The 14,484-nt window shown below is 49.3% G+C and overlaps 1 protein-coding gene across 1 annotated transcript; it reads right to left on the bottom strand.

The window, feature by feature from the left end:
• Positions 1 to 94: 94 nt before the first annotated feature.
• NOXA1 (NADPH oxidase activator 1) lies at positions 95 to 14,105 on the bottom strand. The gene is given in 16 exon segments (XM_009890308.1): positions 95 to 192; positions 302 to 405; positions 407 to 543; positions 631 to 736; positions 1,414 to 1,583; positions 2,525 to 2,583; positions 2,777 to 2,849; positions 4,034 to 4,087; positions 5,617 to 5,758; positions 6,460 to 6,497; positions 7,079 to 7,138; positions 7,877 to 7,984; positions 9,053 to 9,187; positions 11,316 to 11,424; positions 12,947 to 13,029; positions 14,058 to 14,105. Coding segments are annotated over 16 exon segments (1,524 nt in total).
• Positions 14,106 to 14,484: the final 379 nt, after the last annotated feature.

Raw genomic sequence — 14,484 nt, 5'->3', positions numbered from 1 at the left:
TCAGCAGAGCTCCTGGCTGTGGCCTGAATGAGCTGGGACTGGTGTCTCCCACCCCTGGGAGACAGTGCGGTCGAGCAGGAAAAGGCTCCTGTCGCTATAGGAAGGCAGCGCCACAACTGGTCTGGGTTGCAAAGCACTTGGGGAAGATGCCAGTCTTGCCATTGCAGCATCCTTCGAGCCAGTCCTCATTCACTGGGAAAACATAAAGGAGCAGGATGAGCCCTGGCCCATATGAGTGGGGATAGTGAGAGTTTTCATGGCTGGAATTTAACTCTGGGCAAAACCCAGTGCAAGCCTGTACCTCCTGGGAGTATGAGCCTGAGACAGCACTGGAGAGGCCATCTGTTCCCCAGTCCCTCCCTGCAGCAGAGTCCAAAAGCCTGTCCCAATACAGCCTGCAGGTGGGACTGGAGAGCTACCTTCAGAGAGAATATCCAGCAGGTCTCCCTTGCTGAACTCCAGGTCGCCAGGTCCCTGCGCAAGGTAAGAGTGCTGAGCCAGCATCCGGTAGAGGACAGGTCTGCCTGAGTGGGAGTCCGAGTCCTACAGGAGAAAGTCAGCATGGAGGTTGCGAGGCAAAGCAGAGATTTGAGTTTGGCACAGCAGAGACACTTGTCATTGCCCACGTACCTGGCAGCAGAGCATCAGCCTGCCATCTGTCAGCTGCTGCCACATCTTCCTTAGGTCCTCCTCTCCTGAAACTGCACCCAGGTCTTGGCCATCGGAACGCCTGTAGCTGCAAGGGTTCGTTAACACGGCTCAAATCATCTCACTTAAAGCCAGACTTCGAGGCAAGCCTAGCCCTCTAACATCTTCAGTCTTCAACGTCTCCTTTGTAAGCCAGCTCTGAGCTTGTCCCTGTGCACGATGACATGGGGCCACCCTGCGTGCTCGGTGGGCAGAAACGGCACTGTCAGGGAGCGACACTGTCACCTCCTCACAGTTACGTGAAGGGAAGATCCTAAACTGTCCTGACTACACGGAGTGTGCGTCCCCTGCAGGGGTGTCACAGTGAGGGACACCTCACCCCAGGACCAACTCCCAGATTGCTCCACACTGATCCTATTGTATTGCAAAGGCTGAGCTGAGCCAGAGAAAATCCAATACACAGCAGCTGCACCTGCACAGTTTTTCCTTCTGTTCCCCCATTTCTTGGCCACGGTACAGTTTCCTGGAAAAGACCCTTTGGGCCTCCAAAGCCCAGGGAGCACACACAGTTTGCAAAACCAAAAGCCACGGTAAGGTCAGCCCTGCAGGGAAGGCTGTGTGCTCACATCTTTGCTGAATCTCTGCTGGAGTGCTTTGACCCCAATTAAACGTTCCCAGGAGACCAGATGCAGGTCTGTATACTCAGGGGACCGGCTGCTGCCACCCCATCACACACACTCATGCCCCGGCTGTGCCGCAGCGTACCTCAGCTTCCCTCGCTCTGCCTGCTGGCTGAAGCGCTCCCTCAGCAGAGCCCGCAGGTCCGGCAGAGACGGCGCCTCGCCGGCCCGCACCACCACGGTACACTCGCAACACGCTTTCAGCACAACAGGTCTGTCCGCACTGGATAAAGCTTCTCCACAGGTCGGTGGGATCTGCTGAGAGACGCAGCACCATGAACTGTCTGGTTATTCAGGACTCTCACATCAAGAGAGGCGACACAGACACAAGCCCTGGGCTCAGTGGTACCACCTAACTGTAGTGCAGCATCAAGATGCAGATCTGAATTTCAGAGGGGCAACTACAAATTCAAAGCCTGGGATCAGCTGTTCCTCCCATGACCCAGGAAGCCCGTTTCTGGGTCCCATCGCCCAGGTACCCCCCAGCCCCAACCGTATATGAGCAGGGCTCCAATTCCTCCGGCCAGCTGGAGAGGTGCAGCCAAGTCCCCGTGTTCTGCTGCCTAGTCTGAAGTACAGCTGACAAAAAATGGCTCCAAAAGCCCTACAAAGAGGGGTGGCAGAGACAAAGGGAGCAGAGCTGACCTGTAGCTGGCACTGTCAGAGAGGTGTTGTCCCCAAGTGGACACAGGAGTGATTCGAACTCCATCGCACACAGTGGTTGGTAATGACATGGAGGTGCATCAGAGGACATCATCCCAGAAGAACACAAATATGAATGAATTGTGATACCCAGACTGACAGGACAGAAAACACCACACCGGAGGAGGGGGGAAGGGACAGCAGGTAGTTCAAAGACAGCTCTCTCTTGCAAAATGGGCTGTAAAGCACATGCCTGAGAACACTGCTGTGTCTGGGGCTCTTGGCTCCTTGGAGGGTGGCAAAAAGGCACTGCCCTGGTAAGCCTCAACCTCGAGCTGCCTCACAAAATTGGATGGTCACAAACCTGGGAGTGGTGGAGGAAAGACCACATGGAAATGTCTCTTTGGAATGAAAAAATGGGCAGAAGACGACTTTCTTCCAGTGATTTTGGGGTAGCTCAGGAATTTTGGAGGATCTAGCCAGGAATCCTGCATTTTTCACAGCCTTGATCTCTTGAGGCTGTGAAAACACCTTCAGCTTGTGAAACACCTTACCTTGAAGTCTATTTGGGCACCAGCATCATTTGCAGAGACATTTTCTCCCCCAGGAGATTCTGCAAAACAGAGCAAGAGCAGAGGAACAGTGCCTGCCATCAGCAGAGGGCCCTGGCAGCTCTTCCGCAACCGACTAGCAGACATGCCACCACGGCTGCAGTGGGCAACCAGCCTCCCATGCACCCCTAAAGCAGGAGGGGTTGGGCACAGCTTCACATAACACCCGCTGCGGTCCCTGGCCCAGGGGACTACCTGGCTTCTGCTTCACATGGAGTCGGCTGGGAGGCACCTGGGCAGGCGGGAGGGGAATCCCATCACTGATCTTCTGCAACAGAACACCATCAGAAAGGAGTGAGCAGAAGACAGTGGAGACTGGGCAAGGCTGGTGTGTGTCACAGACTGTGCAACAAGTTATAAATTTCTAGGTGTAAACCCAGAGAGAGCCCCAGGGAGACCAGTTCGTTAACTGGCTGGAGGAGGCAGAGCACTCAAGTGATGGTCTCTGCAGCTCTCTTGAGCACAGGGATGATGAGAGGTTTGGTGGGACACTTCTTTCACCTCCTGCCCTTTGCTGGGCTGCTGCTGGAGCAGAGGAAAGCTGCTCACGCCACGCCAAGGGCCCTCCTCACCATCTGCTGGCTCACCCAGCCAAACTTGGGATAGTCACCGTGAGACGTCCATGGAGCAAATGCCCAAGTGTGTGCTATGGCCAGGGACTTCCTCAGAGGGGAAAAAAAAAATAATCATAGCAACATCAGAACAACCATTTGCTTCAAAAATCTCTCACAGGGAACAGGGGTCTGAGTTGCACCTTCCTGCACAGGGTCCAGATGGAAAATTATTTGGATCATGTGTGGATATGCCCGTAGTGGAGATGGGAGATGAAGTTTTCCTAAGTCAAAGGTGAGGGTTTAGGGCTTAGGCACAGGACCTCAAGGCAAAAAGCAGTATCTGTTTAAGATATTACTGTCCCACTGCAGGAGATTAACCTGCTCTCACTCTGCTGGTGAACTAGAACACAGTGAGCACTCCTCACCCACTCCTGTGCTACATCTAGTGGCTGCAGATATCACAGGAGCCGGCTGCATGAACATGTTCCTCAAGCCCTCAAACTCATCATTGTGCTCCAGTGCCTCAACAAGTTACAGTGGGTCAGGAGAGCTGTGGCAGCTGCTCATCTTCATGTGCTCCATCAGCCCACAGCAAGTAAGAGATAACAATGCCCAGAGCAGCTTGCGATGCAAGCCACTGTGGCTTGGCAGTGTGCCCAAGCCCCCAGATTTTGCTGTAAAGAGATACGGTGTATATAAAAAAATAACCACTTTTCCTGCTCTTAACTCTTCTGTTGTTCCTGTTAAGGAGCACTCGACTTCAGTCAAGGTGTCTCAGTGTTTCACACCTGTGTTTCTCTTACACAGTTGTCCTATCTTGTGATAATCTTACAAATAAATGTCCCACATGTATCTCTTGGTCCCCTCCTCACCCCTGGTTGCACGGTTGTCAGCTCACCCATTTATCCACCTTTGAGGCAGGCTCCAGGAGAGAGCTCGGTATGCGCAGCTTCTGTGGGACACAAAGCAGAGCAGGGTGAGACAGGAGCTGCTGCTGAGGCAGAGGCTGCCCCAGCCCACCAGCCCCATCTTCTGTCGGCCCCACTCTGCACTGCTTCTGCCCTTGCAAAACACCGCTGCCTGCTTGCCCTGCTGCCACACTACTGTGCCCACGGGGTACCCAGGGCCGTGTACAGCAGCCTACGTGGTGTGTGCTCAGAAATTGCTGAACAAAATCCAACAGTCCTTTTGCATCTTTTTCTGCTGAAAGCAGTGCTGCTGATTGAGTGGCTGCAATGTAACATACCAAACACCCACCAACCCCAACACCCTGCTCCTAAAATGGATGCTTAGCATGTCAAGGGATACCAGTCTGGCAGCATTTCTGTGCCTTCTGACAATCACTGCTACAGAGCTATTAATTTCAACTGATCATTGTGAGTAATTATGCTTTTTTTCCCCCCACCAGTGTCTGTTATTTTACTTTTTTTTTTTTTACTTTGAATTTCATCTGACACTTCACTGAGCAGTCAACCAGCACATTCAAATACTTCTGTAACTGTTCACTGTTAGCTCCAGATGCTTCAGGCTATGCTGAATGGTTTGACTGTCTGTCATGGAATGTGGTCACCTTAAGAAGCACTATATCACTATCCCTATTACTATATCACTTAGGAATATGCTAAATGCTTAGGTCACAGCAGATTCTCTGTGGTGATATCCTTTCTTTAAAAAAAAAAAAAGAAAGAAAAACCTGTTCATTTATGCCAACCCTTTCTTTTAACCTGTTATCCTCAAAGCACTGCCTCTATTGCTCAAATATCTCACTGTTTTTTTAGTGGTCTCATGAAGAATCTTTTGACTGTTTTTGGAAGTAGAGGCAGATAATACATTCACTGGCTCAACCTAATCCAGGTATGCACTGGCTCTTTCGAAGAACTTAAGTAGACATGTGAAAAATGTCTTCTGTCAACCAAAGATTTTCCACGTTGCCGTATTTACCTATTTACGCTATAGTTCTCTAGTCTGCAGAAAGATGTCAGATTTACTGGGCTTTAAATCCTTAGGTCTTCTCTAGAGCCCTTTATAAAACCTGCCTGCACAGCTAAAACCCTTCCAAAACCTTCCCAAAGTTAATTTAACAGAGACACTATGCACCAGGTAAGGACCGACCTGTCTCCTCGGCTCCATTGGAGCTCTCAGGTGACAAATACTGCTCTAAATGGTGGTCCTTGGTGAGGTCTGTTATCCTACACAATTCCACAACAGGATCCTGCACGGTGGAGAGCACAAGTGCCCAAAGATGCCCATGTGGAGCTACAGAGATGAATAGCAGAAGCTGGTGGGAGCCAAATGTCAGAGAAATCTATGGTTAGCAACTGGTCTGTGGAAATGAGCTCCTGGACTCATCCTCTGCTCTGCAGCGCTACAGGTGGGTCCCCAAGGAACGTGCTCAGGGGGTTGCAGCAAGCTCTTGTTCCCAGGCCGGGCTGTGGTCTCTGCTGGTGGGAAGGGCTGGAAAGCCCCCCCCGTTTTCCTTACCTGTCCATCGTGTATGGCTGTAGCCCAGCCATCTGCTCCTCTCGTCAGCACGAAGATCAAACTGCTGGCTTTCACTGCCAACCTCTTTGAGTCCTCAGGGTAATAGTGAGACAAAACTCGGTAGTAGCCTGACTCACTGTCTCTGGAAAGAAAGAATGAGAGCACCTTTACTAACCCTAGAGTTCTGGTCCAGGATGGCTTTGATTCAGAACACTGCACCGATCCAAGTTGGCACGTACCAAAAATTTCAGGTGTTGGGAAATTATCATTGCCATTTGCTACTCTTTGGTCCAACTGGGAACAAAAGGATCTTGGAAAACACCGATTTCCCAAATGCAATTTCCTCATTTTCATTACATTAATAAACACCCTCCATATCAAAACAATTATTAAACTCAGCCATCACCAAAACAAATTACTTTCATGTTTTTTGAACCAGGGCTGATTTTGGCTCAACACAGCATGGCTGGGAGGGAATATTTGGAGGCCTTGTCATGGGAACTAGGATAGGGCAGCTGAGCATCCTCTGCCACAGACCTGGGCAGGTCCCACAACCTCTCTGCTTCCATTCCCCAGCCACGGCATGATCCATGCCTGTCTCCCAAGACTACAAAATCAACTCCTTCAAACTGCCCTGAGGTTCTTGCAGGAGAGATGCTACAGATCTGCAGTGTCTTTTGCAGCCACACAAGCCTTTGCACGTTTGTCATTCACTCCACCCTTTGTGAGAAGTGGGTGTGGATCCCACCAAGTCTTCAGACAAAGACATCAGAGAACAAAACATGGCCTTCTGAACAGAAATAGTGAGAGAAGAGTTAGACCAGGGTAGAACTGAACACTTACCGTACAGCATCAGCATGGGGTTCATAAAAGCCCTGTTTCTGTGGAAGGAACAACAGCACCTATTTATAACACTACCTTAAATAGCAACCGTGCCACCTTATTTACTATCCCTCTGAATACCACACTGTGGTATATTGTCTTTACTTTTGACCGCATTGTCACATCACAGCACCTACATAGAATTCTGCTGTTCCACACCTTACCTGTGCCTTCCGTTTCTCCCCCTCCCTCTTTATCCCATCTGGAGGAGAGTAACAAAGTCTGATCCTACCCTTGGTTCTAAGAAACTCATATTATAGTGCAAGCCCGCCACGCTTATGCTGACAGATTTACAGAGGTGCTGGGCAAACACGTGTAGAGCATAGCAAAGTCTCCACTGCTGTTTTGCCACAGCAAAGAAACAAAAACACATCTTCAAAGGGCTGGAGACCCACATCGTTGCGTGCCTTCCAGCCAACGCTGAAGCCCACCACCTGGCTTCAATGGCCCCTGGATCTAGTCTGATATTGCACTGCTTTTTTCAACAGTATGTTCTTACCCTGATGGTGTTAGGATCTGAGGCCCTACCTGGAGCTCCATGACAGCCCCATTCCTCCTTTCACAGCTATGCCCTGCTCACCTGCGGCCTGAGAGGCTCGAAGCCAATGTACTCATCATTGGGAATGATGGATGAAATCACCTGTCGGAGGACAAAGTACTAAGTGAATCCAGGGTAGATAAAGAGACTCTCAAACTTCATGCAAGGTTATCTACTCAGACCTGTTTCCTTCTGGCATCCTAAAGTCAGACATAAAGTAGAGCCATGCACGCATTGGAAAAAGCAGAGCTGGGTTTCCAAAACAGCTTCCGCTGTTGTTGTCCCTGGGTTTTTAGCCTTTCCAGGGTTTCTTTAAAAGCACGTGAATGAATTACTTTCCCTTCCCTTTATTCATGTCATGGCTCTCTGTTCTGTGGCCCTTCTGCTGACTGCACTGGTCACACAAGGGATCAGAGAAATTCCCTGCTGACTTGCATTAAAGGACGTGACAAGGCATTTGTCTCCCCCATGCTTGCCTGTCCCACCGGGAATGCAGCAGTGAGTAGAGGCATGCTGGAGGAACGTGCTCCTCTTGAAAATGTCATTGTCAGCAAAAGGACAACCACAGCGTTCCCTACATACCTGCTCAGCCTTTTCAGAGTTTAAAGTGACCAAGACTGGGAAGAGATTTTAGCACCAAAGTGCATTTTTGATACAAAAAGTGGCAATTCTTACAAATTTGGGCCTCTGTGGCCCAGGTGCCTTGACTGGCTGCAAGCCCTGGCAGTCCTGCTCTTGGGTCTCCACCGTGGAGCTGCCAGCAATAACGCTCTCTGGAGATGTCAGAAGGTGGGATTTTAATCTGCTTGCTGTTCACCTTAACGATTACACGCCTGTTACCTTGGGTTTACCCAGGAAATCCTTTGAATCCAGCTGTTCAACTTCCTTCTTTCGTGGTCTGAAAAATTCCCCAGGAGGAACTTGCATGGGCTCTAAAAACAGACGGTCCTAGAGCAGGGAAAGCAGATAAGGGAAAAGCCATCAATTAATATTAAATGAAATGTAACAGCAGTGAAAAGCAAGTAAGGCTTCCCTAAGTGTGCAAGATCAGCTCCAGGAAGACACTGGGGCAAAAATTATGGCTGTGAACTTGAAAAAGGTCACTCAGGTTTAACAAGCACATGCAAACTAGGAGCTCAGCAGCCAGTACCCAGTGTTGAGTCAAAGAGCAGCTCTGTTGGCGTGGGAAGGGAGGGCAGTGGAGTAAGGTTTGTCAAACAAAGCTCTAAGCAGTTTTTCTATTTGACTTCAAATGTTGTTTTCTCCTCTGTTCAGCCACTGAGTAGCATGCTAATAGCAAATACAAATAAACCATTAACAAGCACGATGCTAGAAGCAATGATCAGATTAAAACAAAGCAATTATTTCTTAGAAAGGATACAAATAAGATAAGGAAGTATGGAGGTAGCAAAATAATGAACCCCCCAGGAAGAGTAAATCAGAGATCTGCAAGTTGTTCCTGATCGTAAAGGAGTCTAATAAGAAACTATTATTTAGAACCAACCCTGGAAACACTTTTACACTCTACTTAAGCTCTAAATGTGATTGTCATTAATATCTGAGCTGCCACCAATTGTCACTGAGGCCAAAGAGACACAAAAAAAGTTAGCCAATATCATGAAAACAGAGATACACCCCCCCAAAATCTCCACTTGTAGGGGTTCTGCACTTAAACGCTGCACAAGGCAACTTGTTTTACTGTACAAGTGTGACTGGAACTAAGCTTCTGAACAACAAGGATTAGAAAGCAACCTCCCCAGCCTGAGAGGCCATCCCATAATTCTCCGCTATGGTGTTTCTGTGCTATGAAGCACCTGGGGGTGATGGAGTTACTTGATTAGCTGAAGCACTAGTTTGGAAGAGCATCCCAGGCAAACGGCTCGCACTCTGTTACCAGGTGACCAAGCAGGTGGGTAGAGAAGAAAACCCAAACATACAGCAATTAGCACATTCTTATCTCATATTTCTTCACTTCAGCCCAAGGCCCATACCAGGAACTCACAGAAGTTGCCTTACCTGCACTCGCTTGAGGGCCAGGTCCAGGATGGCTGTTCTTCCTTCAGGTCTCCACACGACAGCCTTATCCAGGGTGACTCTGGCCTCCTGCCACTGCTGCAGCCGGCACTGCGCTGCTGCAGTGCTGTACAGCACCTGGGTGGGCAAGGAGGGAGCGGGACTCAGAGGGCTCAGACCAAGCAGACACCCCACGTGATTTAACAAACCCAGCCAAGAAACAGGGACCAGACACCAAAACACCACAGATGCAGCAGCAGCACCAATCTGCTGCCACAGGAAAGGCACTCTGAGCAGCACAGCTGAAAAAAACTCATCATCAGAGGGGGAAAGAGATAAAAGCCATACCTCCAGGCTAGCTCCTGGGTGTGCTGGAGCTGCTAGCTCTGCTCAGGGCAAGGAGAGGCATGGGGACCTCCTGGTACTATGTAAGTTTTAATCTTATCTTCCTCTATATGAAAGGTCAGGAAGGATTTTCTTGGGTTTCTTTCTGCATGTGACTAGGTAATTATTTTTTTTTTTTTCTGTGCAGAGTAATTCTGACTCCCCGTCACTGCAAAATAACTGAAATAATTTCAGGTTGTAGTGGGCTGTGAATGTGCAAATTGTCAGCTGTAGCTTGTTACCCTTTAGCAGCATGTGATTGTGTTCAGTGGTGAAGTGGCAGAGTGTGGGAGTATCACAGACTAGGTGTTGGGAAGCCTTGGTCTATATGCTGAATTAAGAGTGGGAGATCTCTTCTTGTCCCTGGCCAACAGTCAGCATACAGAAAACCTGCTGCCCTACAAGGCAGAAGTGTGGCCCAACAGACTCGCTCTCAGGTCCCTTGCTATCTCATGTGACAGGGTTAGCAGCTTCCAAATTGCTTAGTGGCACCTGGATGCAAGCAGTGCTTGGGAGAGAGGTGCAGCTAACAGGATGCTTCTCCTCTGCTCCTTAATTCTGACAGCAGAAAACTGCTGTTTGAGGGCTGGTGGGGAATGGCCATCAGGAACATCTACAGGAACTGCTGAGATGCTCCCGCTTGGAGAGGGAAGGCAGCACCTCTCGCTCAGCTCACAAGTGCTAGAGTCTTGCAAGAGGCAAGTATTTCTGGATTTTCACACCACACAGCACATCTCCTCCCCTTGAGAAGACCATATGTGGCATGGGAGAGGCCATACATGGGGAAAGCTGATGGTGTGGTTTGGCAGGAGGATTATGTTTGCATATTTTGAAAAATGAGCTGCAGGTAAATGTGAGGCTGGTGTGCCAGCACAGAGCGTACATGTCCTGGCAGCGCCCGGAGCACGTGGCGTGAGGGCCTCTGTGGTCCCACCAGTGAGGGTACCCACTCCTCCAGGTGGCCCCGGGCACTCCTGCAGCCCTGGCTGTTCCAGGAGAACCCATCATTTCTAAGTGTGTGTCAGCTCAGAGAAGGCAGTGCTGTGGTACTGAAACTGTTAAAAACAAAGAGGTTTGGGTAATACCACAGATGCCAAGGATAGCTTCTTCCTGCCAGGTATAAGGTGCGTGAAAATTGACCAAGACTAAATGACGGGTTTCTAGGCATGCTTGACTTGAGTTACACAATGACTCCTCGCTCTTGCGGAAGTAAAAAATCAAATACTCTGTCCTGTATCTGCTTTTCAGTCTGTGTGTGTGGACTCAGGACAGAAGACAAAACAAACCCTTGCAGTAAAGTACAGTTTCTAGGAGTCTTTTACATTACAAATATTTACAATCAGATCAGATTTAGATTTTTTTTTTTTTCCCAAACAGGATGTGGCAGTATTTTTTTCCTCTGTGTAACTCCATGTAACAGAAGTAACATGCAGCCCCATGAGTAAGTTTAGACACTGAGGTAAACTTAAGATCAGTTGCTACAGTTGGAAAGACAGGCTTATGTGCACATAAGTTTCTTAGTCTTTGTTATCGACCAATTTTGTTCCCATCTGTCTCTACTTCAACCTATTTCAGCTTTTAGAGCTGAGGAGTTCACAAAACTTACGTGCATAGATAAGCAAATACAAATTCCCCAATATACAAATTCCTATGCATTTGCTCTGAAGAATTTTACTTTACAAACTGTGTAATTTGCTAAGCTTTTCAGAGATTACATTGTTTTATGACTTTTATGATTAAGTTACTTTAAAAAAATTCTGCTTGCACTTTTTTTTTTTACTGTTCTAATGTACTGTGTTGAAAAACTCTTGGGTTACTGCAGGTGAAGACCTGATGAATACCCTCAAGAGAGGGGAAGGACTGCTGACAGGTTGACTCTTACCTCCCATGCGTAGAGGATGTGCCTCAGCCCCAGCTGCTTGTAATCAATGAAGGGATTTTGCCTGAGATGACCAAAGGCCTGATGATAGTCAGAGAGCGCTTCTTCGTACCTACAATGCAGAGACAACAGAGAAACTGAGACTAAAAAAGCTGAAGACTAATAAAGAAGTTCAAAAATCAAGCTAGCAAAAAACACGCGTTCTTCTCTGCAGCCTGGATGAGGAGAGATGCACCAGAGATGTGTGTTGTCTTGTGACCACAGAAAATTCCCCATCCTCTCCCTGTTGGTAGTTAGTACAAAATGGGCATGGTGTGTCTCTCCTCTGGGATTATCGGCACTGTTTTACTGATTGGGAGGAACAGTAGGTTTCGATACCTGAAAAAGTAAAGATTAACAAATGGTGTGAGCTCCTTGCCCAGCTTGCTGCTGGCAGTTTTGCCCCAGCAGGTATCCCAGGGAGAAGCGAGGGCTGGGATGCTCCTGCTGATGGTGTACATGCATGGCCAGAGCAACACAAGCAGAAACTTAGAGACGCTCTGAGGATAAGGAGGGGAATTAGTCTGAATTTACACCAGCTATGCAACTGAAATCAAAGCAGGTTCCCACTGAGGCTGCAGGTGTTGAAAGGAAGGGCCATGCGGTTGTCACCCAGCTGAGGGCCAGCACGCAGGGGCAGGAGAAGGTGCTTGGGTGGATGTGGGTGGGTGGGAGCAGTGTCTGATGAGGGCAGGAGCCATGGGGTGCTGGTGGCCGTCACCTCCTGGGGCAAGAGGCCGGTCTACCAGCCATGCTGCCCCTGACCTGCTGCATAGTGTGTGGGCTCGCTCCACTCCTGCCAGCTGCGGCATGGTGCTGGGAGCAGAGCAGAGCAGGTCCGGTGTATGGCCAGGGCTCCGCTGTCCCCGACTGCAGCTCTACTGGCAGAGGCACAGCGTGTGTAGCTGCTTGATGGGCTGGCTGTGAGTGCAGAACTACTTGCTTTAATTCCCTCCCAGAAATAAAAATAGTCATTTTGTGGAAATTAAGGTCGGGAAAATAATAGGAAAGAGAATAACTGAACTTTGAAGGTAAGAAGGGATCTGTAAAATCCTCCACCCACCTCTCTGAGCAGGATGTCACCATGATTTAACCATGGAAACAATGAGTAATCAATCCCATGACAGTAGTGGAGCAATCCCAATGTTAAATTGGTGAGACTGAGATCAGGCCCACAAAATCCTTTGACAGCAGAGTGAGAGTCAGATGCTGCGGGCAGACTGCATTTTTGGGAAGGCCAGACTCATGTACCATGTGAAGATACACCAAGCAGCGCAATTATTTTTTTTTTCATTCCCAAAGAAAATCTGAATGGCAACGTAACCTCCTGGCATCCCCGCATACAGGAGCAGCTTCCTTTTCTGTGTGTACGGGACAGTAAAGTCATGTATTGGCCACCCTTGCGGTCCCAGAGCTCTGCAGCTCATGTCTTCTCAGCCTTACCAGAGAAAACGCTTGCTGACCTGTGACACCATTTACAAGGCCAAACTGGATCTTGTGAACTGTTTAAGATTGCTGGAAGAAGCAAATTTTAGGAATAAAGTATGATTAAAAGGAGAAAACCGAAGACTGGAATGGACATGCACCTTACTTACATTTCCAGCTGCAGATGGACAAACCCTCTCTGAAAGAAGCCAACAGCTAAGGACTTGTCCTTCGCAACGGTTTTATCGAATGCCTAGAGAAAAACATAGACACACCCCAGGGATGAGTTAGGATCTCTCCTGTCAATGCCTGGGTATGTGCACACAGCCAGCCATGTCTATGCCGCACTTGCACTGGGTGCAGAAGCTGTCCCTGGGCTGGTGACCAGCTCTGCTGGAGTGACAAGCAGAGGGCTGCGATCCAGGCTGAGGGACTAGAGATGGCTCCCAGTAATTTCTCAGGTCTTGGACACTCCATATGAGCTGAACCTCAGATGTTTATCCTTCCTTGGGAAAATGGAACTGGACGTAAACGAGCTACATTTGCCATCCGGCATCTTGTAGTGGGAAAACTGCCTTGCCTGCAGCAGAGATTGCCCTAATGATGGGAGCAGTGGGACTGGCCGGGCTGGGGGAAGGCTGTCTGAAACCGCCTGCAGGGATGAGTATGTGAAGGGGTGCAAGGGAGAAAGCTGACGGGCTTCACACCGCACCTGCAAGTCAGTATTTCTGGTTGAATTTCCCAGCTAAATACAGGCGGGTATTAGCAAAGCTGGTGGCAGCTCACGGCTGATGGTTCAAAGTAACAATGTGCTGGGAAAGCTGTTTTTCTGAGAAAACTAGGAGGTGTGCTCCTTCACTTATCATTGCGAGGAGATGGTATGTAGGTAATGAATCAAGCCCAAAAGCCCAGGCTTTCCTGACATTGCCTAGGCAGGGACAGCATTGCAGGGTGACAATCTGTTGCGGGAGGTCTGGGAGCGACTGCACTTCTCGGCAAGGTGGCAGATTGGCTTCTCCCGAGGCTCCGACAGCATACCTCCCTTCAACAGTCTGCTTTACTGTGCTATAAAGGAGAAAAAATAAACACCCAACCGTTGACCTATGAAGAAGTATAGCCGAGCTTCTTCCCAGTCACTGCCTCTTCATGGGGGCTAAAAAGCCTCTCTTGGGCACCATCGTGCTGTGCTCACTGTTGTCCCTTATGGCAACTGCCCTGCCCAGGGCTCCACGGTGCTGTGCGTAGTCTGAGCTCCTCTTCTCCCTGTTTGAGATATCTTACGTGCACCTCCTTGCTCGGCAGCTGACAGCCAGCCTGCCATGCAGACATGCCGAGGGCTGTAATAAAAAGACTTTTCCTTGGGGCACTTGCCTGCCTGCACCAGCACCGGCAGCTGCTTTCCTTTTCCAAAGGGAGATGGTTTTCCAGCACATCAGTTTCTTTTTGGCAGCCTCAGTCACTGGTGCAGGACTGTCCGGGGCTGCAGGGTTCCTTGTTCTGTCTCCATCACCACTCACATTCCTGCTTTTCCAGTTCTGGGCTCCCTGGTTCAAGGAAGACCAGGAACTACTGGGGAGAGTCCAGTGGAGGCTACGAAGTTGCTCAGGGGACTGGACTACTTCTCTGCTGAGGGAAGGCCGAGAGCCCTGGGGCTGTTCAGCCTGGAGAAGAGAAGGCTGAGAAGGGATCTCATCAATATGGATCAATA

This window comes from Charadrius vociferus, unplaced genomic scaffold, assembly GCF_000708025.1.
Source record: "Charadrius vociferus isolate BGI_N301 unplaced genomic scaffold, ASM70802v2 scaffold398, whole genome shotgun sequence".
NCBI lineage: Eukaryota > Metazoa > Chordata > Aves > Charadriiformes > Charadriidae > Charadrius > Charadrius vociferus.
The sequence above is the reverse complement of the archived record's forward strand: the minus strand, read 5'-3'. Positions and strand labels throughout refer to the sequence as shown.